Source organism: Sorex fumeus, unplaced genomic scaffold (genome assembly GCF_029834395.1).
Source record: "Sorex fumeus unplaced genomic scaffold, SorFum_2.1 ptg000035l, whole genome shotgun sequence".
NCBI lineage: Eukaryota > Metazoa > Chordata > Mammalia > Eulipotyphla > Soricidae > Sorex > Sorex fumeus.
The window spans coordinates 39,854,747-39,870,494 of NW_026606092.1; the positions used below are offsets into that span (position 1 = coordinate 39,854,747).

The following is a 15,748-nucleotide window of genomic DNA, read 5'->3' on the forward strand; positions in this document are numbered from 1 at the left end:
AGAAGGAGAAAATTGGCTGAACATTGAGTATCGCAGGTTTGAACTCAGTGGGGCCACTTCCCTGCTGAAGTTTTTCTAGCGGTAGATTTGGGATTCTAGAGGTGGACAAGCCTCGTGTAGAGAAGAACCTTGGAAGAATACACAAGGCTGACTCTCGAGTCTAAGTAATACATGGAGTTTTGACCATGAGGGTTGGCATCTAGCGCTGTTGGCGTCCAGCACTGTCCTGTCCAAGGGACATGAAGGGTGATATGGATACCCCAACATGAGGACCATCCCTGACTGGGAACGGACATCAGAACTAGCCCTTTTGTCTCTAAAGGGCTCTCAAGCCCCCCAGCCTCAGCTCCCAACCCCCTGCATGCTCCAGCTTCTCTCCCTTATGCCCCCTCCAGGATACACTGCCCTCCTTCCCCCTCTTTGAGTTCAAACAGTGGTGGTTCCTTCCTCCTTCCTCCAGTTGTCATACTCAGAAACACATGCCTGTTTCTAAACCATTCTCCCGGAACTCAGTGTAGAAAACCTTAGAGCAGATTTTTTCCATTCAGCAGAGAACACCCCCCTGTTGATTTAGACGCATCTTTTTCTGCCTGCCACAGAAAAGGGAATTTTAAAAATCCTAGACAGAGAAGACCAAAATGAAAATTGAGCTTCCAAAGCAGGCTCAGCCCAGAACGCTCTTTAAAAAAATGTATTTTATTTTATTTATTGGTCTTGGGGGTCACACCCAGCAGTGCTCAGTGGTCACTTCTGGCTCTGCACTCAGGAATTACTCCTGGCGGTGCTCAGGGGACTATATGGGATGCCAGGGATTGAACCGGGGTTGAACTGGGTACAAGGCAAACACCCTACCCACTGGACTATCACTCTGGCCTCTTGGCCCAGAACACTCTGATGAGTTTGTCCGCCCCTTTCTGCTAGCTACTCACTGGAGTCCTCGCTTTGTGGCACAGAGAAGGAAACGGAGGCTCAGGGAAGGAAAGGGGGTTTACTGAGCAAACTGTAAGTGGTGGGACAGAACTTCCACTGTCTCCAGGGCCTGTGATCTGGTCTCAAGGGTGGTTTACTAAGGCAGAACTTATCAATGTTTTTTTAAGCTGGAGGCTGGGCCAACTCCCAATGGCCAAAGAGGACTCCCGGTGGGGCTGATCTTATTGACTAAGAGGAGTGGGGGTAGGGGATGGAGTTTGGAAGGAAAGAGAAATGAATCAGACCAAAGCCCTGCCCAGAAGATTGTCAGCCTTGGTCTAGGTCCCAGCTGCCTATCCTTGTAGGACCCCTTCCCCCTGGGGATCCCTGGGGCCTCCCCGCTCTCAGGCCCAGGAACAGCAGCTGCGTTGCTCTTGGCCCTTCGTGGAGCTGTGGCCGAGAGGGGAGGAGGCGCTGTGAGGACAAGCTGCAGGCCCCACTCAGAGGCCCGGAAAACCATCCTCCAGGGTCCCCTCAGACACAGCTACTACGGTTGCTCACATAAGCTCTGCTTGTCTAGAGGTGACAGGGCTGAGCAACCCAGTATGGTGAAAAACACCCGGGAACCCACTGGAGGACTACAGGTGAACCCAGACTCAGGGTGGCACAGAACCCTGCTCAAAGCCCCGGCGTCCTGAGGGAAGGTCTTTCCCAAGTCTTTCTCATCATTTGCACATGCTAATGGCAGGCTTCTCCATTCCTTTTCTGTAAAAACTTTATTGGTTGAATATCCACCAACTGGGGCTTGGAGCGATAGCACGCGGCCAACCCTGGTCGATTCCCAGCATCCCATATGGTCCCCCGAGCACCGCCAGGAGTTATTCCTGAGTGCATGAGCCAGGAGTAACCCCAGCGCAACTTCGAGTGTGACCCAAAAAAGAAAAAAAAAAAAGAAATCCACCAACGTCACATACCTTATAATTCAGCCCCCGAAGGGATGCAGTTCCCTGGGTTTTTCGCCTCTTCACAGAACTGGATGCCCACCCCCACCGTTTTAGGACCTTTTGGTCACTCCAAAAAGCAACTCTCTGTCAATGAATCATCACTTGCTCCCCATTTCCCTGAACTCCCTACTTCCTATCTGTTTCTGTAGATTTGCTTATTTTTAGGGCTTCTTGGAAATGCAGTCATTATTTGTAGCCTTCGCTACTGGCTTCTTTCACTCAACTTCATGTTTTTAAGATTCCTCCATGCTTAGCACTGCATTTTTTTTTTTACTGCCAAATACTGTTTCCTTGTATGAATCTGCCACATCTAGACTAATTCGTTTGGCTTTTCCTGGACACTACCGTTGTTTCCTTTTGGGAATATTGTTCCTAAATAGATGGGTGTACACATTTTTGTGAGGCCCTGTGTTTCCTTGTGTCTTGTATATTCACCTAGGACTGGAACTTCCAAGGAGCTATCAGACTTTTCCACCAGGGCTGCGACGTTTCACAGTGCCACCAGCCATGGGTGAGGGTTCTCTGCCTCCGAAGCCTGACCCACACTGAGTGTCTGTTTGATGAAGCATCCTAGTGCGGTGAAGTGGCTTTAGCTTGCACTTCACTGTCGGCTAATGATGTGCATCTTTCTGTGAGTGGATTAACCACTTGTATGCCCTCTTTCTGATGACTTGTCAATTGAAATCCTTTGCCCAATTCTATGGGGGTTGTCATTTTAAGATTGAGTTGGAAGATTTCTTAGTCTAGAAATCAGTTCCTTTTCAGAGACATGATATGTGGATTTTCCCTCCCATTCTATGAGTTTCCATTTCTCCTCTTTGATCTCCATTTCTTGCAAGTGGACCGGGGATGACTTTATGAGGCGCATGGCTGGATTGATGTCCTGCCAAGAGGAAGAATGGTGCTGAGGCTGGCAAGATATCTCCAGGGGCTGTTTCTGGCATCTGTGAAAAAGTTTAAGTAGCCATTCTCTGAGTCACTGAATGATCCCCAGTCCCCTCCACGAGTAATTTTGCAGAGAGAAGGCTGATCTCTCATGGTACAAAGTAATTTGGGAACATAAAGAATTTCTTGGCGTAGCCTTGCATAGAAGTTTGTCACTGGCCTCTGTTCTTGAACCACAAAACAAAAACATCTGGGCAAGTGGGGAAATGGACCGAAGGAGAGACCCAAGAGTATCCACTTATGCCTTTCAGGCTGAGCTCTGTTAGCTTCCCCTGAAATATGCACTGCATTTTGGAGGCAGCCTTTACACCTCCTAGCCCCTTCATTCTTAGGGGTACCCTCTCCCCAGTGTTAATGGCCTGCCTCTGAGCACACAGTGCTGGCAAGAACAGGCAGCCAAGTGGGGCTCTTGGGAACGACTACCGCCCATTGGCAACGCTGGGAAGGATATGGAGGCCAGTGAGCCTGAATGGTACCCCACTGGGGATGGGAACCTCTGGGATCTGCCTGCCCTGCACACCAGCGTCAGTGCCTCTCTGTGCACCTCCTGGGGAGGTGGGGAGGTGGGCAGGACCGATGCTGGCTGCACTAGGATCGCTTCTCCTTCCCAGGAGAATAGGGCAGGTGGGACCCAGGCCCAGCCAGGATGAGTCATTCAGTGCAGGCCATCTGGGCAGGCAGCAGCAACTCGGCTCCTTTGGGGCTTGTAACACAGGACCTGCCCTCTCGATCTAGCCGCAAGCAACTCCTTCCCTGCCTGGTGATACTGTGTCTGTGGTCCAACAGCAGGATTCAGAATGGCTCTCCTTGCCTCTCCCCTCTCTTTCTATTTTGGTCTGGGTGACCTGTTCTTTGTTTGGGAAATACCACACCTGGTAGTTCCCAAGAGCTGCTTGAAGCTGAGAGCTTGGTGGTTGCTCCCAGTGGACCATGCACTGTGGGGGGTTGAACCCATGCCTCCCACACGCAAAGCACATGCTCCAGCTCTTTGAGCCTTCTCTCTCGGTCCTCTGTAAATCACCAGAGTTCTTCAAGGACCAGTGCAAATGGCATGTGTGTCCAACGCAGAATCCCCTTGGGAAGTAAATGGTGTCCTGGGTAAGCACTCCCATATCCTCATGCTGCTCCAGGCCCTCTCTCTAGCTGCCCTGCATCCAAGTCAATGATGGACACATCTTATCTGACACTTGCTGTCCCCAAAGTCCCTCATACACATGAGATCACAAAGCACCCAAGAGTGAGGACCACCTCTGACTTGTCTTTAATATGATAAAGGGTGCTCAGCACATGGTGGTTTCTGGGGAGAAGCGCAGAAGATAAAGATGGGCGTTCTCCAGATTGCTAACATAGTGGAGACACGTGTGCTCTAGACACCTGAGCACACGAGTCTCCTGCTTCAAGGCGAAACTCGCCGTAGGGCTGGTGTCTTTGCCAGGGTAAGGCAGCTTCCGAGAAGGGCCCCAGGTGTCTCTCCCAGCCCTGAGTGATCAGGGAACACTGTAGCCCCCAGGGGGGACACTCACCCCCCTGCATCTCGACTCAAGAGCAGCCAGCTAAGCCCCTATCATGACCCTGTTCCCCGGGGCTGGAGAGCTGCCGACCACATCTTTTCAGTGTCTTTCCCCTTCCCAGGGCCCATGCTGGCCGCCAGCATTTACTTAGTAACTGTAGACTGACGCCCTCTGTGAGCGGCCATGCCCAGCAAGCGGGCTGTGTCCTAAGTGCTTGCCACAGACTGAATTAAGGTGAGTTACCTTGTTCCTGTAAAGAAGCTGCTTTGATTGCTCCCCTTTCAGAACTGGAAAACTGAGGCACTGACTGGGCAAGCAGGCAGGTGGTGGTGGCAAGGTCAGAAATGAAATCCAGTCTCCAGAGTATCAACAGGAAGTCAGTTGACATCACCATGTGAAAAATATTCCTATAACCAGGCAGTAAATATCTCCCTCTTCGCAAGGAAAGGCTCACAGTTATGGGCTCTGAGCTCAGGAGGGGTTCCCCAGGCTCTGTATTCTCATGGCAGCGTTGCAGATAGGATTGTTGTCTTTGCTTTCTGGCTAGTTCATGTTAATGTGTAGAAACAACTGAGTTCCTATGCTGATTTTATTACCTACAACTTTTTGGAATTAGCTTATTAGCTTTTAAAATTTTTATTTGGGGGCTGGAGTGATAGCACAGCGGGTAGGGTTTTTGCCTTGCACGCATCCCATATGATCCCCCGCGCACCACCAGGAGTAATTCCCGAGTGCATGAGCCCGGAGTAACCCCTGTGCATCGCCGGGTGTGACCCAAAAAGCAAAAAAAAAAAAAAAAAAAATTAAAAATTTTATTTGGGAGCCACACCCACTGGTACTCAGGGTTTACTCCATGCTCTGTACTTGGGAATCGCTCCTTACAGTGTTCAGGGGAGCATATGTCATGCTGAGGACTGAATCAGGGTTGGCCAAATGCAAGGCAAGTTCCTTAACCCCTCTATTCTCTTTCCAGTCCGACTTTATTTATTCCAACAGCTTTATGGTAGAGGCTTTGGGGTTTTTGTTTTATTGTTAACTAATCTTGGGGGACAGTTCTGTTGTTGTTCTGGTCTAATGTTACTCAGGGATCACCAGGACCACACCAGGTGGTGCTTGGAAGATCATTGAGTTTCCTGGAATCAAACCAAGGGTCTTGTACATGCAAGATACGTTATCAATTGAGCCACACCCTCAGCCCCAGACCATAGAATCTTAATATATAAGATCATGTCATGTATAAACAATTTTACATCTTTCCTTTCAATCTGAATGACTTTTATTTCTTTTCCTTGACTTATTCATCTGACCAGGAATTCAAATACTGCATGAATGGAAGTGGGAAAAGTGGGTATCTTTGTCTTGGTTTTGATCTTAGAGGAAAAAACTTTAAGTTTTTTTATCATTGAATATAATGTTAGATTGTACTTGTTACATAAGGCCTTTATTATGTTGATTGCTTCTCTCCTATTTGTTGAGAGTTCCTATCATGAAAGATGTTAAATTTTGTTACATTATTCTTATGCACTCATTGAGATGATCATTTGTATTTAATCCCTCATTCTGCTTATGTGGTGTATCATATTTGTTGATTTAAATATATTAAACCATCCTTGCATCCCAGGGGTAAATTCTACCTGGTAACGTATAGAATCTTTAATATACTGTTGAATTTGGTCTATTAGTATTCTGTTCAAGATTTTCATATCTAACTTAATCAGGAATATTGACCTGAAATTTTTTTCTCTTGAGGTATATTTATTTGTCTTTGTTATCAGTGGAAAGCTGGATTCATAGAATTGCCCTGGAATTGTTCTATTTACTTTTTCGTTTTTTGTTTTTTCTTTTGGAGGAATTGGAGAAGAATGAGTATGAGCCGTTGGGTAGAATTCAGTAAAACCAATGAATTTTGGGTTTGTCTTTGTTGGGATAATTTTTAAATTATCAGTCCCATCTTCATGCTCATCATTGGTCTGGTCAGAGTTTCTTGTTATTCATTATACAGTTTTGGTAGATTCTGTCTTTTGGGGAATTTCTCTATTTCTTCTGGGTTATCTAATATTTTTACATATAAACATGTATAATAGTCTCGTTATCTTTGTATTTCTCTGATATAAGTTGCTATCTGTATTTTAATCTTTTTCTTTTTTTTTCTAATCTAGCTTAAGACTAAGGTTGTCAATTTTGTTGACTTTAAAAACAAACTCGTGGGACAGAGTGTTAATACTGTGGGTAACACGTTTGTCTTGCATGTGGCCAACCCAGGTTTGATCCTTGGTGTCCCACCTGGTTCCCTGAGCACTGCCAGGAGTCCTTCCTGAGTTCAGATCCAGGAGTGACCTCTGAGTACAGCTGGATGTGGCCCCAAAACCAAAAATAAATAAATAAATAAATAATTAAAAATAAATAAAAACAAACTCATTTGTCTTGATCGAATTCCACTCTAATCATTGTCTTTCCTTCCTTCTGCCTTAATTGAGGCTTAGTTTGCTGTGTGTGTTCTTTTTATTTCTGATCCTTAACTGCCGAACTATCTCCCTAGTGCCTGTGTTTCAAGACTTTTTAAAATTTCCTTTGGATTTCTTCTTCATTGTCTGTTTTAGAACATATTAATTCCACATATTTATGAATTTTACTGTTTTCCTCCTGATACTGATTTGTTTTTTGGGTGGAGAACACATCCTGCGGTGCTCAGGGCTTATTCTTAACTCTGTGCTCAGGAATGACTCCTTGGGGGCTGGGGGAACCATACAGGTACCGGAAACCAAACATGGGTTGGGTGCATGCTACGCAAATGCCCTACCCAATCTGGCACCCCCTCCTGTTGTAGTTTCACACCACTGTAGCACTGTCCTCCCATTGTTCATCGATTTGCTCGAGCGGGCCCAGTAACGTCTCCATTGTGAGACTTGTTGTTACTATGCACTGTGGCCAAAATAGTTACTTGATATGATTTTAATCTTAATGTTTGCTTAAACTTTTTTTTTTGCTTTTTGGGTCACACCCAACGATGCTCAGGGGTTACTCCTGGCTTTGCACTCAGGAATTACTCCTGGCGGTGCTCATGGGACCATATGGGATGCTGGAAATCGAACCCGGGTTGGCTGCTTGCAAGGCAAATTCCCTACCCACTGTGCTATCACTCCAGCCCCTGCTCAAACTTGTTTTATGACACAACCTATGATCTTCACTAATTAAAGTTCCCTGTGCACATGAGGAGAATGTGTATTCTGATGATGTTGGATGGAATGTTCAATACAGTCTCTTAAGTCTCCTTTGTCTAGTAAGTTCCCCAAGTCAAATGTCTCTGTACTGATTTTATGTCTGGATGATCTATGCACTATTGAAAGTGGGCTATTGGCACTCCCTAGTGTAATTATGTATTGCTGTCTATTTCTCCCTTTAGAATTGTTAACACTTGTTTTTTAATATTTAGGAAGTATTATTTACCACATTTATGTTTATTTTATGAGGAGGGGTCCAAGGGACTCAAACCTGGGGCCTCACACATTCAAAGAAAGTGCTCTACCACTGAGTTACATCTCTGGCCTCTATCTGCCATATTTCATACTTGAGATTAGTTGCTGGTGTGTATATCTCGAGTAGAGTGATTTCCCTGGCATCTGTGGGGCCTTTGGTTCAATCCTTTGCACCAGAAAGAAAAAAGAAACAAAGCATGATGGTTTTTTAAAAAAAAATTTAAATTAAATTAGTGATGGATTTAAACAGCAACTCTTTTATGATTAAAAATGTGATGCCATTGATCATGAGTAGTGACTAACTCAAAAATTTTTGGCTTACACTCGTGTACTCAACCCTGATTCAGTCCCCAGCACTATATAAGGTCCCTTGCCAGGGGTGATCCCTGAGCACAGAGCCAGAAGTAAGCCATGAGCACTGCTGGATGTGGCCCCCAAACCAAAATAAATAAATTAATAAGATACAATCTTTCCTGTCTATGTTTACTGTAATTCAGCCCAAGATTCCAGCTTCTTTTACGTCCACTCATAAGTTAGACTCATTGAAGGAACTCCTCGGACACTTGCCTCCCTCCCCCACACCCTTCCCATCTCAAGACCCCATTCTGATCTCATTTCAGGATCCACATTCACTTCCATCCTTAAAGAACAGTTGCTTGGTGTTCATTCATTCCTTTCGCAAATACTGAGTGCCGGTTCTGTACCAGGCACTTGTACATGGCAGATGGTGATAGCCAAATGAGGGTCCTGACTTCAAAATTTATTTAACAGGCGTTGGTACATTATATGACTGAAACCTAGTCATGAACAACTTTGTGACTGTGTATCTCACTGTGATTCAATTAAAAAATAAATAAATTTTTAAAATATTAAAAAAGATGCATCACCCATGTCCCATTCCAAAATGCAAATGCAGACACGCACTGGAGCACATCCTGCCTTCCTGACACTGAAGATAACATCAAAAGAGAGGGAGGGTGGGGTTCAGTGCCTCCCTTGGATATTGCAGTCATCTCTCTAAAAACAAATGTAGCGCCAATTGTGGAAATTCCATGCCTTTCTCTGCATTCCTTCTCTTGAATCTGCCTCTGGGAGCGAGTGTCCTCAGAGAGATCCTGAGCTCACACACAGTGTCCCCATTGCCCCTATGCCAGCACATTCCGGCACTCAGGAAGGCCCATGGGTTTAATGGACAAAGGGGAGAGCATGGTCAGAGAGCCCATCTGGGAGACCTCCACTTACCAGCTTCCTTCTCTTCCAGCCAACAAGATGCCGGGAGACATGGACAAGCCATTGCTCAGCCATCGCCTGGTGGAGAGTGATGGCAGCCTCGCTGAAGCCCCCAGTGGAGTCCCCAAAGTGGGCATCCTGGGCAGTGGGGACTTTGCTCGCTCCCTGGCCACACGCCTGGTGGGGTCCGGCTTCAGCGTGGTGGTGGGGAGCCGCAACCCTAAACGCACGGCTGGGCTGTTTCCCTCGGCAGCACAAGTGACATTCCAGGAGGAGGCGGTGGGTGCCCCTGACGTCATCTTCGTGGCCGTGTACCGCGAGCACTACTCCTCCCTCTGCAGCCTCAGTGACCAGCTCGCTGGTAAGATCCTGGTGGATGTGAGCAACCCCACAGAGCAGGAACATCTCCAGTACCACCAGTCTAATGCCGAGTACTTGGCGTCGCTCTTTCCCGCCTGCACTGTGGTCAAGGCCTTCAACGTCATCTCCGCCTGGACCCTGCAGTCTGGCCCGCGAGATGGAAATAGGCAGGTAGGTTTCTGCAGGTCAACCACCATCCTCTGGTTGGCCTGACACACAGGTGCTGGTCCATGTTGGTCGACCAGATGACCAACAGCAAGCAGTCAGTCACTTCCTGGTGTTTATTCTTCCAGAGTGCCAGGCTCCATGCATGTTGTCTCATCGCAGCTCACTATCACAATCTTCCACTCCACAGAGCAGGAAATGGAGGCTTGGAAATGAGATTTGCACTCAGTTCCTATGAATCTGAAACCCGAGCTCTTTCTTCTTTGGTCACTTGATTTTTTAGGGAGCAAAATGGCTTTCTGGTTACCATGTGGGATCAAGAAGAGAGGTGCTGGGGGCTAGAGCGATAGCACAGCGGGTGGGGCTTTTGCCTTTCATGTGGCCAACCCAGGTTTGATTCCCAGCATCCCATATGGTATCTGAGCACCGCCAGGGGTAATTCCTGAGTGCAGAGCCAGGAGTGACCCCTGTACATTGCCGGGTGTGACCCAAAAGGCAGAAAAAAAATAAAAAGAAGAGTGATGCTTCTGTACAGATTGGACCTAGAGAGAGTCACACACTTAGGTGCCAGGTCCTTAAGAAGCAGGCATGTCTGGAACTTGATTTCACTCTCTCCAGCTTCCAAGAACTGAGAAGGTTTCTCAAAATAGGCAACAGCAGGATTTTCTGGGGGGTGGAAAGCAGTTCCAGAGAATAGCCCAAATTGGTAGGAGGAGCTCTCTCTCACCAAGTCAGTGTGCCTGTGCCAAGAGGACGGATGCCAGCTCCTACCTATGTGTGAGAGCTTCCATCAGTGAGCCGACACCTCCTCTGTCTCTTTCCATGCCAGCCATAGTTGAACCCACAGGTGCCTGGCTGCCCCTCACTGCAGCCTATATCTCGGGATATCCAAGAGTGAGTTAGCCAGGATGAGTGGGTATTGGATGTCAAGGCTCAGAGGGCACTGAGGAAGAGCCCAGCTAGGAAAGATAGTTCAGCCTTGGCCTCACCTTCTATTGTGTGGCAGGGGGAGCACAGAGGACTTTTTAGGCTGCAGGAACTATATGCAGGAGCAGAGAGGTGAAAAATGAGGTTCTCAGACCTCAGTTTTCTCACCTGAAAAATGGGAACAGTAGGCTTATAGTGAGATTGAGGGATCCACTGTGTGATCACACACACACACACACACACACACACACACACACACACACACACAGAGGCACTGGTCACGTTGGTAGACCAGATGACCATGGCAGAGTCAGCAAGGCCCATGAAGCATATGGGGAGTCTGGAGTCTGGGGGTATTTTGTGCCTTCACGGGACCTCAAGGTGAAGAATAATAGGCTACAAATCTGGGCTGGCTTGTGGATAGCCTAGTGCTTTGAGGACCACAGGGTTCTGGGGACAGCATTTCTCCAAGAGGAAAACACTTATAGACTGAGAGACAGATGAAGCCATAATTGTATGTTTGGGGTTTGGGGAGGAGCTCGTGCTAAGAGCTGGAACAAAGGCTTTGCATGTAGGAACCCCGGGCTTAATTCCTAGTACCGCAAAATCTGAGCACTACTGGAGACACCCCCTGAGCAATGAGCCGAGATGGGCCATCAGACATCATCAGGTGTGACCCCCAAACACAACAACAATAACAAAAAAAGATGAATAGTTAGGGTTATATACAAAATACAGTTGCTGAGTGACCCCTGAGGCAAGCGACAGTCCTGAAAGCTCCCTCTCCAAGAGCCTTGGAGGCTGCCTGCAGAACACTATTGCTCTTGGCAATGACTATGATAGTGCAACCAGTGTTAGGATAGCCCTGATGCCCTACTGGAGTGGACAACACTGCTCTGTGTGCCTGGCCAGACTCTGGGAGGACCCCAGGCCTGGGAATCAGATCTACCTTTTGCTCCCAGCGACACAGTTCACTGGAAGTTCAGGTTCTCAGTTTCCTCTGCTGCTCAGAAAAAAAAATTTGTCCCACATGTTCTCTGAGGTTCTGCCCAGCCTCACAATCTGGGAGCATATTTTTCCCCCCGGGGAGGGAGTGTGTTGGGAGGGGGAGTTGGCTTAGCAGTTGATGAATTTTTTTTAATTGAATCACCATGAGATACACAGTTACAAAGTTGTTCATGATTGGGTTTCAGTCAAACAGTGTTCCAACACCCACCCCTTCACCAGTGTACATTTCCCACCACCAGTGTCCTCAGTTTCCCTCCCGCCATCCTCGCCCCCAGCCTGTCTCTATGGCAGGCACTTTCCTTCTCTCTCTCTCCCTCTCTCTCTCTCTCTCTCTCTCTGCATTATGATTTGCAATCCAGGTACTGAAAGGTCATCGTGTATATCCTTTTCCCTGCTTTCAGCACTCAATTCTTGTCCAGAGTGACGACTACCACTCTGGACTTTTCCAGAGTATCATTTTCCAACTATCATTGTCATAGTGGTCCTTTCTCTATCCTAATTGCCCTCTCCCTGACTCACCCCTCCCCTCCAATACTTATGGCAAGCTTCCAGACATAGACCTAACCCCCTGGCCCTTGTTTCTGCTGTCCTTGAGTATTAGCCTTATACATTTTTTTTTTTACATTCCACAAAAGCATGCAATCATTCTGTGCTGGGACCACATTTAATTTTCCCCACACTTTCCTCCCACAGGTGCCCGTCTGCAGCGACCAGCCAGAAGCCAAGCGCACAATCTCCTCCATGGTGCAAGCCATGGGCTTCACTCCCGTGGACATGGGGTCCCTAGCATCATCCCGGGAGGTGGAGGCCATCCCCCTGCGCCTCTTCCCGGGCTGGAAGGTGCCCACTCTCCTGACCCTGGGGCTCTTCGTCTTCTTCTATGCCTACAACTTCATCCGGGATGTGCTGCATCCCTACGTGCAGGAGAACAATAACAAGTTCTACAAGCTCCCCGTGACCGTGGTCAACACCACGCTGCCGTGCGTGGCCTACGTGCTGCTCTCGCTGGTCTACCTGCCCGGCGTCCTGGCGGCTGCCTTGCAGCTGCAGCGCGGCACCAAGTACAGCCGCTTCCCCGACTGGCTGGACCACTGGCTGCAGCACCGCAAGCAGATCGGCCTGCTCAGCTTCTTCTGCGCTGCCCTGCACGCTGTCTACAGCTTCTGTCTGCCCCTGCGCCGCGCGCACCGCTACGACCTGGTCAACCTGGCCGTCAAGCAGGTAAGCGGGCCCTGGCCTCTTCCCGTGCACACAGCCTGCACCTTCCCACGAGGCAACACCGCGTTCCGCTTCCGAGATTCTGAGTGAAGGTGAACAAAACAGATATCCCGGTGCTTCTAGCGCAGCCCAGGAAGGAGAGACAGAGACTTGGCATAGTCAGGCCTGGGAATCCGCTCCACCTTTTGCCCCCAGTGACACAGTTCAAGCACCTTCTATAAGTACCTTATAGAAAATAACTTGTTCCTATTTAATTATTTCTTCCCAAGCAGCTTTTTCATTTGTTTTATTTTCTTTTGGGGCCATACTCAGCAGTGCTTAGAGGCTCACTCCTGGCAGGGCTTAAAGGACCATATGGGGTACCAGGGGTTGTACCTGGCTCAGCAGTGTACAAGTCAAATGCACTCTCTGCTGTAGTATTGTTCTGGGTCACTTCCCTTCCCGAGTCATTCTTTACTTACTTTTCTAAGGTTGATTTTTTTGGGGGGTTGGGCGGGGGAAGGCACATCTACCAGTGCGTAGGGCTTACTCCTGCCTCTGAGCTCAGAGGTCACTCCTGGCAGGCTTGGGGAACTATGTGATGCCAGGGATCAAACCTGAGTTGGTCGCATGCAAGGCAAGTGCCCGACCTGCTGTACTGTCTCTCCAGAATCGCAAGTAGCTTTTAAGAAAAAAAATTCTTAAAAAGAATACATGAAGGGGCGGAGAAATAGTACAGCAGATAGGTTATTTGCCTGGCAACTAGCTGACCTGGGTTCAATCCCCAGCATCCCATATGGTCCACCAAGCACCACCAGGATTGATTCATGAGTGCGGAGCCTTACACCTGAGCACTGTGGGATGTGGCCCAAAATCAAAAAGAAAGGAAGAAAGAAAGAAAGAAAGAAAGAAAGGAAGGAAGGAAGGAAGGAAAGAGTACAATAACCTTGGTAGTTCACTTCCATAAATGCAATAAATGTAATTAATTAGTTAAATTTAAAGAGTTGCTGGTATGAAGGAGAAAAATCAAACAGTGGGCAGGAGAGAGAGCTCAGAGATACGGTGCTTGCCTTGCCTGTGATCAACCCCAGTTCAGAACCCGGCATGTCATAGGCTTCCCCGAGTGATCCGTGAGCACGGATACAGGAGTAAGTCCTGAGTACTTCCAGGTGTAGCCCAGAAACTCCCCCTAAGTCAAGGAAAGAAAGAAAAGAAAAATAGAGTGGGGAAGCCCACCCCAGGGGTGTCCCCTGGGGTGGTGACAGGTGGGAGGGGCTTGTTGCAAAGGAGGAGGAAGAGGTCAGGGTGAGCCAGTGGCCAGCTCAGGAGCAATCAGCAACCTGGGGATGCTGACCCTGCGGGCACCGTTGGGCCTCCGTGGTCACACTGGGCAGGGTGAGAGGGGAGCTTGGGTGGTGTGGGGGTGGGTCGCACACAGGCCAGGCAGGGCCTTGGCTGGGATTTGGCATCAGATCGGGAACCAGTGACGGATGTGCTGAAAGGAACCGTGGAGAAGGACTCAGCAGTGGACTCAATCACAGGGGCTACTCCGGGGGTGGCAAAGCAAGGCAAATGCAGAGAGAGCGGTGCGCAGCCTGTGCGGGAGCTCTGACAAGGAGGACAAGGCTCAGAGTGGGCGGAGTGGCCTTGGGTGAGAAGGGCTGGACTGTGCCAACTTAAAGCCTGAAAGGACAGGCTCTCGGGGGCCAGGAGGCCAGGGGAGCTGACCCAGAAAGCCGAGGGGGGTGGGGCCTGAGTGCCGGGGGTGCCTGGCCCTGTCATTAACTGAGATGGAGGCTGTCAGAGCAGGATTTGGGGGTGGCTAGTGTCCTCTCCTTTAAGAACCTCTCTGGTGCCCTCTGGCCGGCAGGCTGCCTGGGAATGGGGGGAGGGGCGGGGGCACCTGCTCTGACTGGATCCTCAGAGCCAAGGCTCCTTCCGGCTTCCCAAGCTCACGGCCTGCTGCTGAGTGCCAGCTCAGCTCTGCGAGTGAGGACGGGGCTGCCTTTCCCCGGACGCTTGGCACTCACTAAGCGTTGGCCCAGGTGCAGGGAGCACTACTCATCTCCCCAACCCCCACTCCAGGAGGCCCTGCAGTTTCTGATCCTGCTGAGGCTGGGCCTACCTCATCACCGTGCCGTGCCCCTCTTCCCCAGGAAAAGAAGCTGGTAGGGAAACCCTCCCCCCTCCCCCGCCCCCTTCCCCAAACTTCCCCCAGGGACCACAGATTCCAGCCCCTGCTGGCTCTCAGGGGCCTTGCCCGCTGCTGGCAGCTACCCAAATGGCCGCATCCTTCCCGCCCACGGGCACTTGGCATCATTGCATTCTGTGGGCTTAGGCTTTCTGAAGAAAAAGGAAGAACCCCAGATTTCAGGCCAAGTGCAGAATGCCTGCTGGAAATGAGAAGGGGGGGAGGAATAACAGTCACACACCCCTCAAAGGAGCTTGCTGAGCTCCGAGTACAATTCTCGGGGCTTCTGGGTGTGGATTCATTCTTTTCTTACTTCTATAAAGCAGGTGTTATAAGACCCCCCCCCATTTACAGGTGGGCAAACTGAGGTACGGAGAGGGTAAGCCATTTGACTAAAGTCACACAGCCAGTAAGCAGCAAAGCTGGGAGGTCACACCCAGCCCTTCAGCTCCAGATCCACGCTCACTTTCTTGCCACTTCCTACAGAGAAATGAGCAGAGGAGTTAATGACGTCAGAACTCAGGTCATTCACTCAGTTGCTCACTGAGCATCTGCGTCCGACTCCAGAGCCAGCCCGTTGTGGAGCCAGTCATGGCAGAAACAGCAGTTTCCGCCCCTGGCCTTAGCTGCTGCATGGCAACGTGGAGCCAGAGTCCTCACCTCTCACCCCCCACGGACACTGACTAGAGCAGAGACCCTGACCTTGAACCAACCTCAGCCCCTCTTTGGAGCTCTGATGTGAAGATCAAGGTGTTCCTATCCTAACGTGTCTGGTGGTATTTGCTCCTAACGTGAGTCAGCCGGCTCGGCAGAAGCGAGCTCTGT

General features: G+C 49.2%; 1 protein-coding gene across 3 annotated transcripts in view; it reads left to right on the plus strand.

Moving 5' to 3' along the window:
• The window catches only part of STEAP3 (STEAP3 metalloreductase), a 53,990-nt gene that overhangs the window by 14,077 nt on the left and 24,165 nt on the right, over window positions 1-15,748 (plus strand). For all 3 annotated transcript variants that reach the window (XM_056117597.1, XM_056117595.1, XM_056117596.1), the window contains exons 2-3: window positions 9,107-9,606; window positions 12,229-12,756. In XM_056117597.1, the coding sequence (XP_055973572.1) occupies window positions 9,115-9,606; window positions 12,229-12,756 (1,020 nt within the window). In that variant the 5' untranslated portion in view covers window positions 9,107-9,114. The remainder of the gene's footprint in view (window positions 1-9,106; window positions 9,607-12,228; window positions 12,757-15,748) is intronic.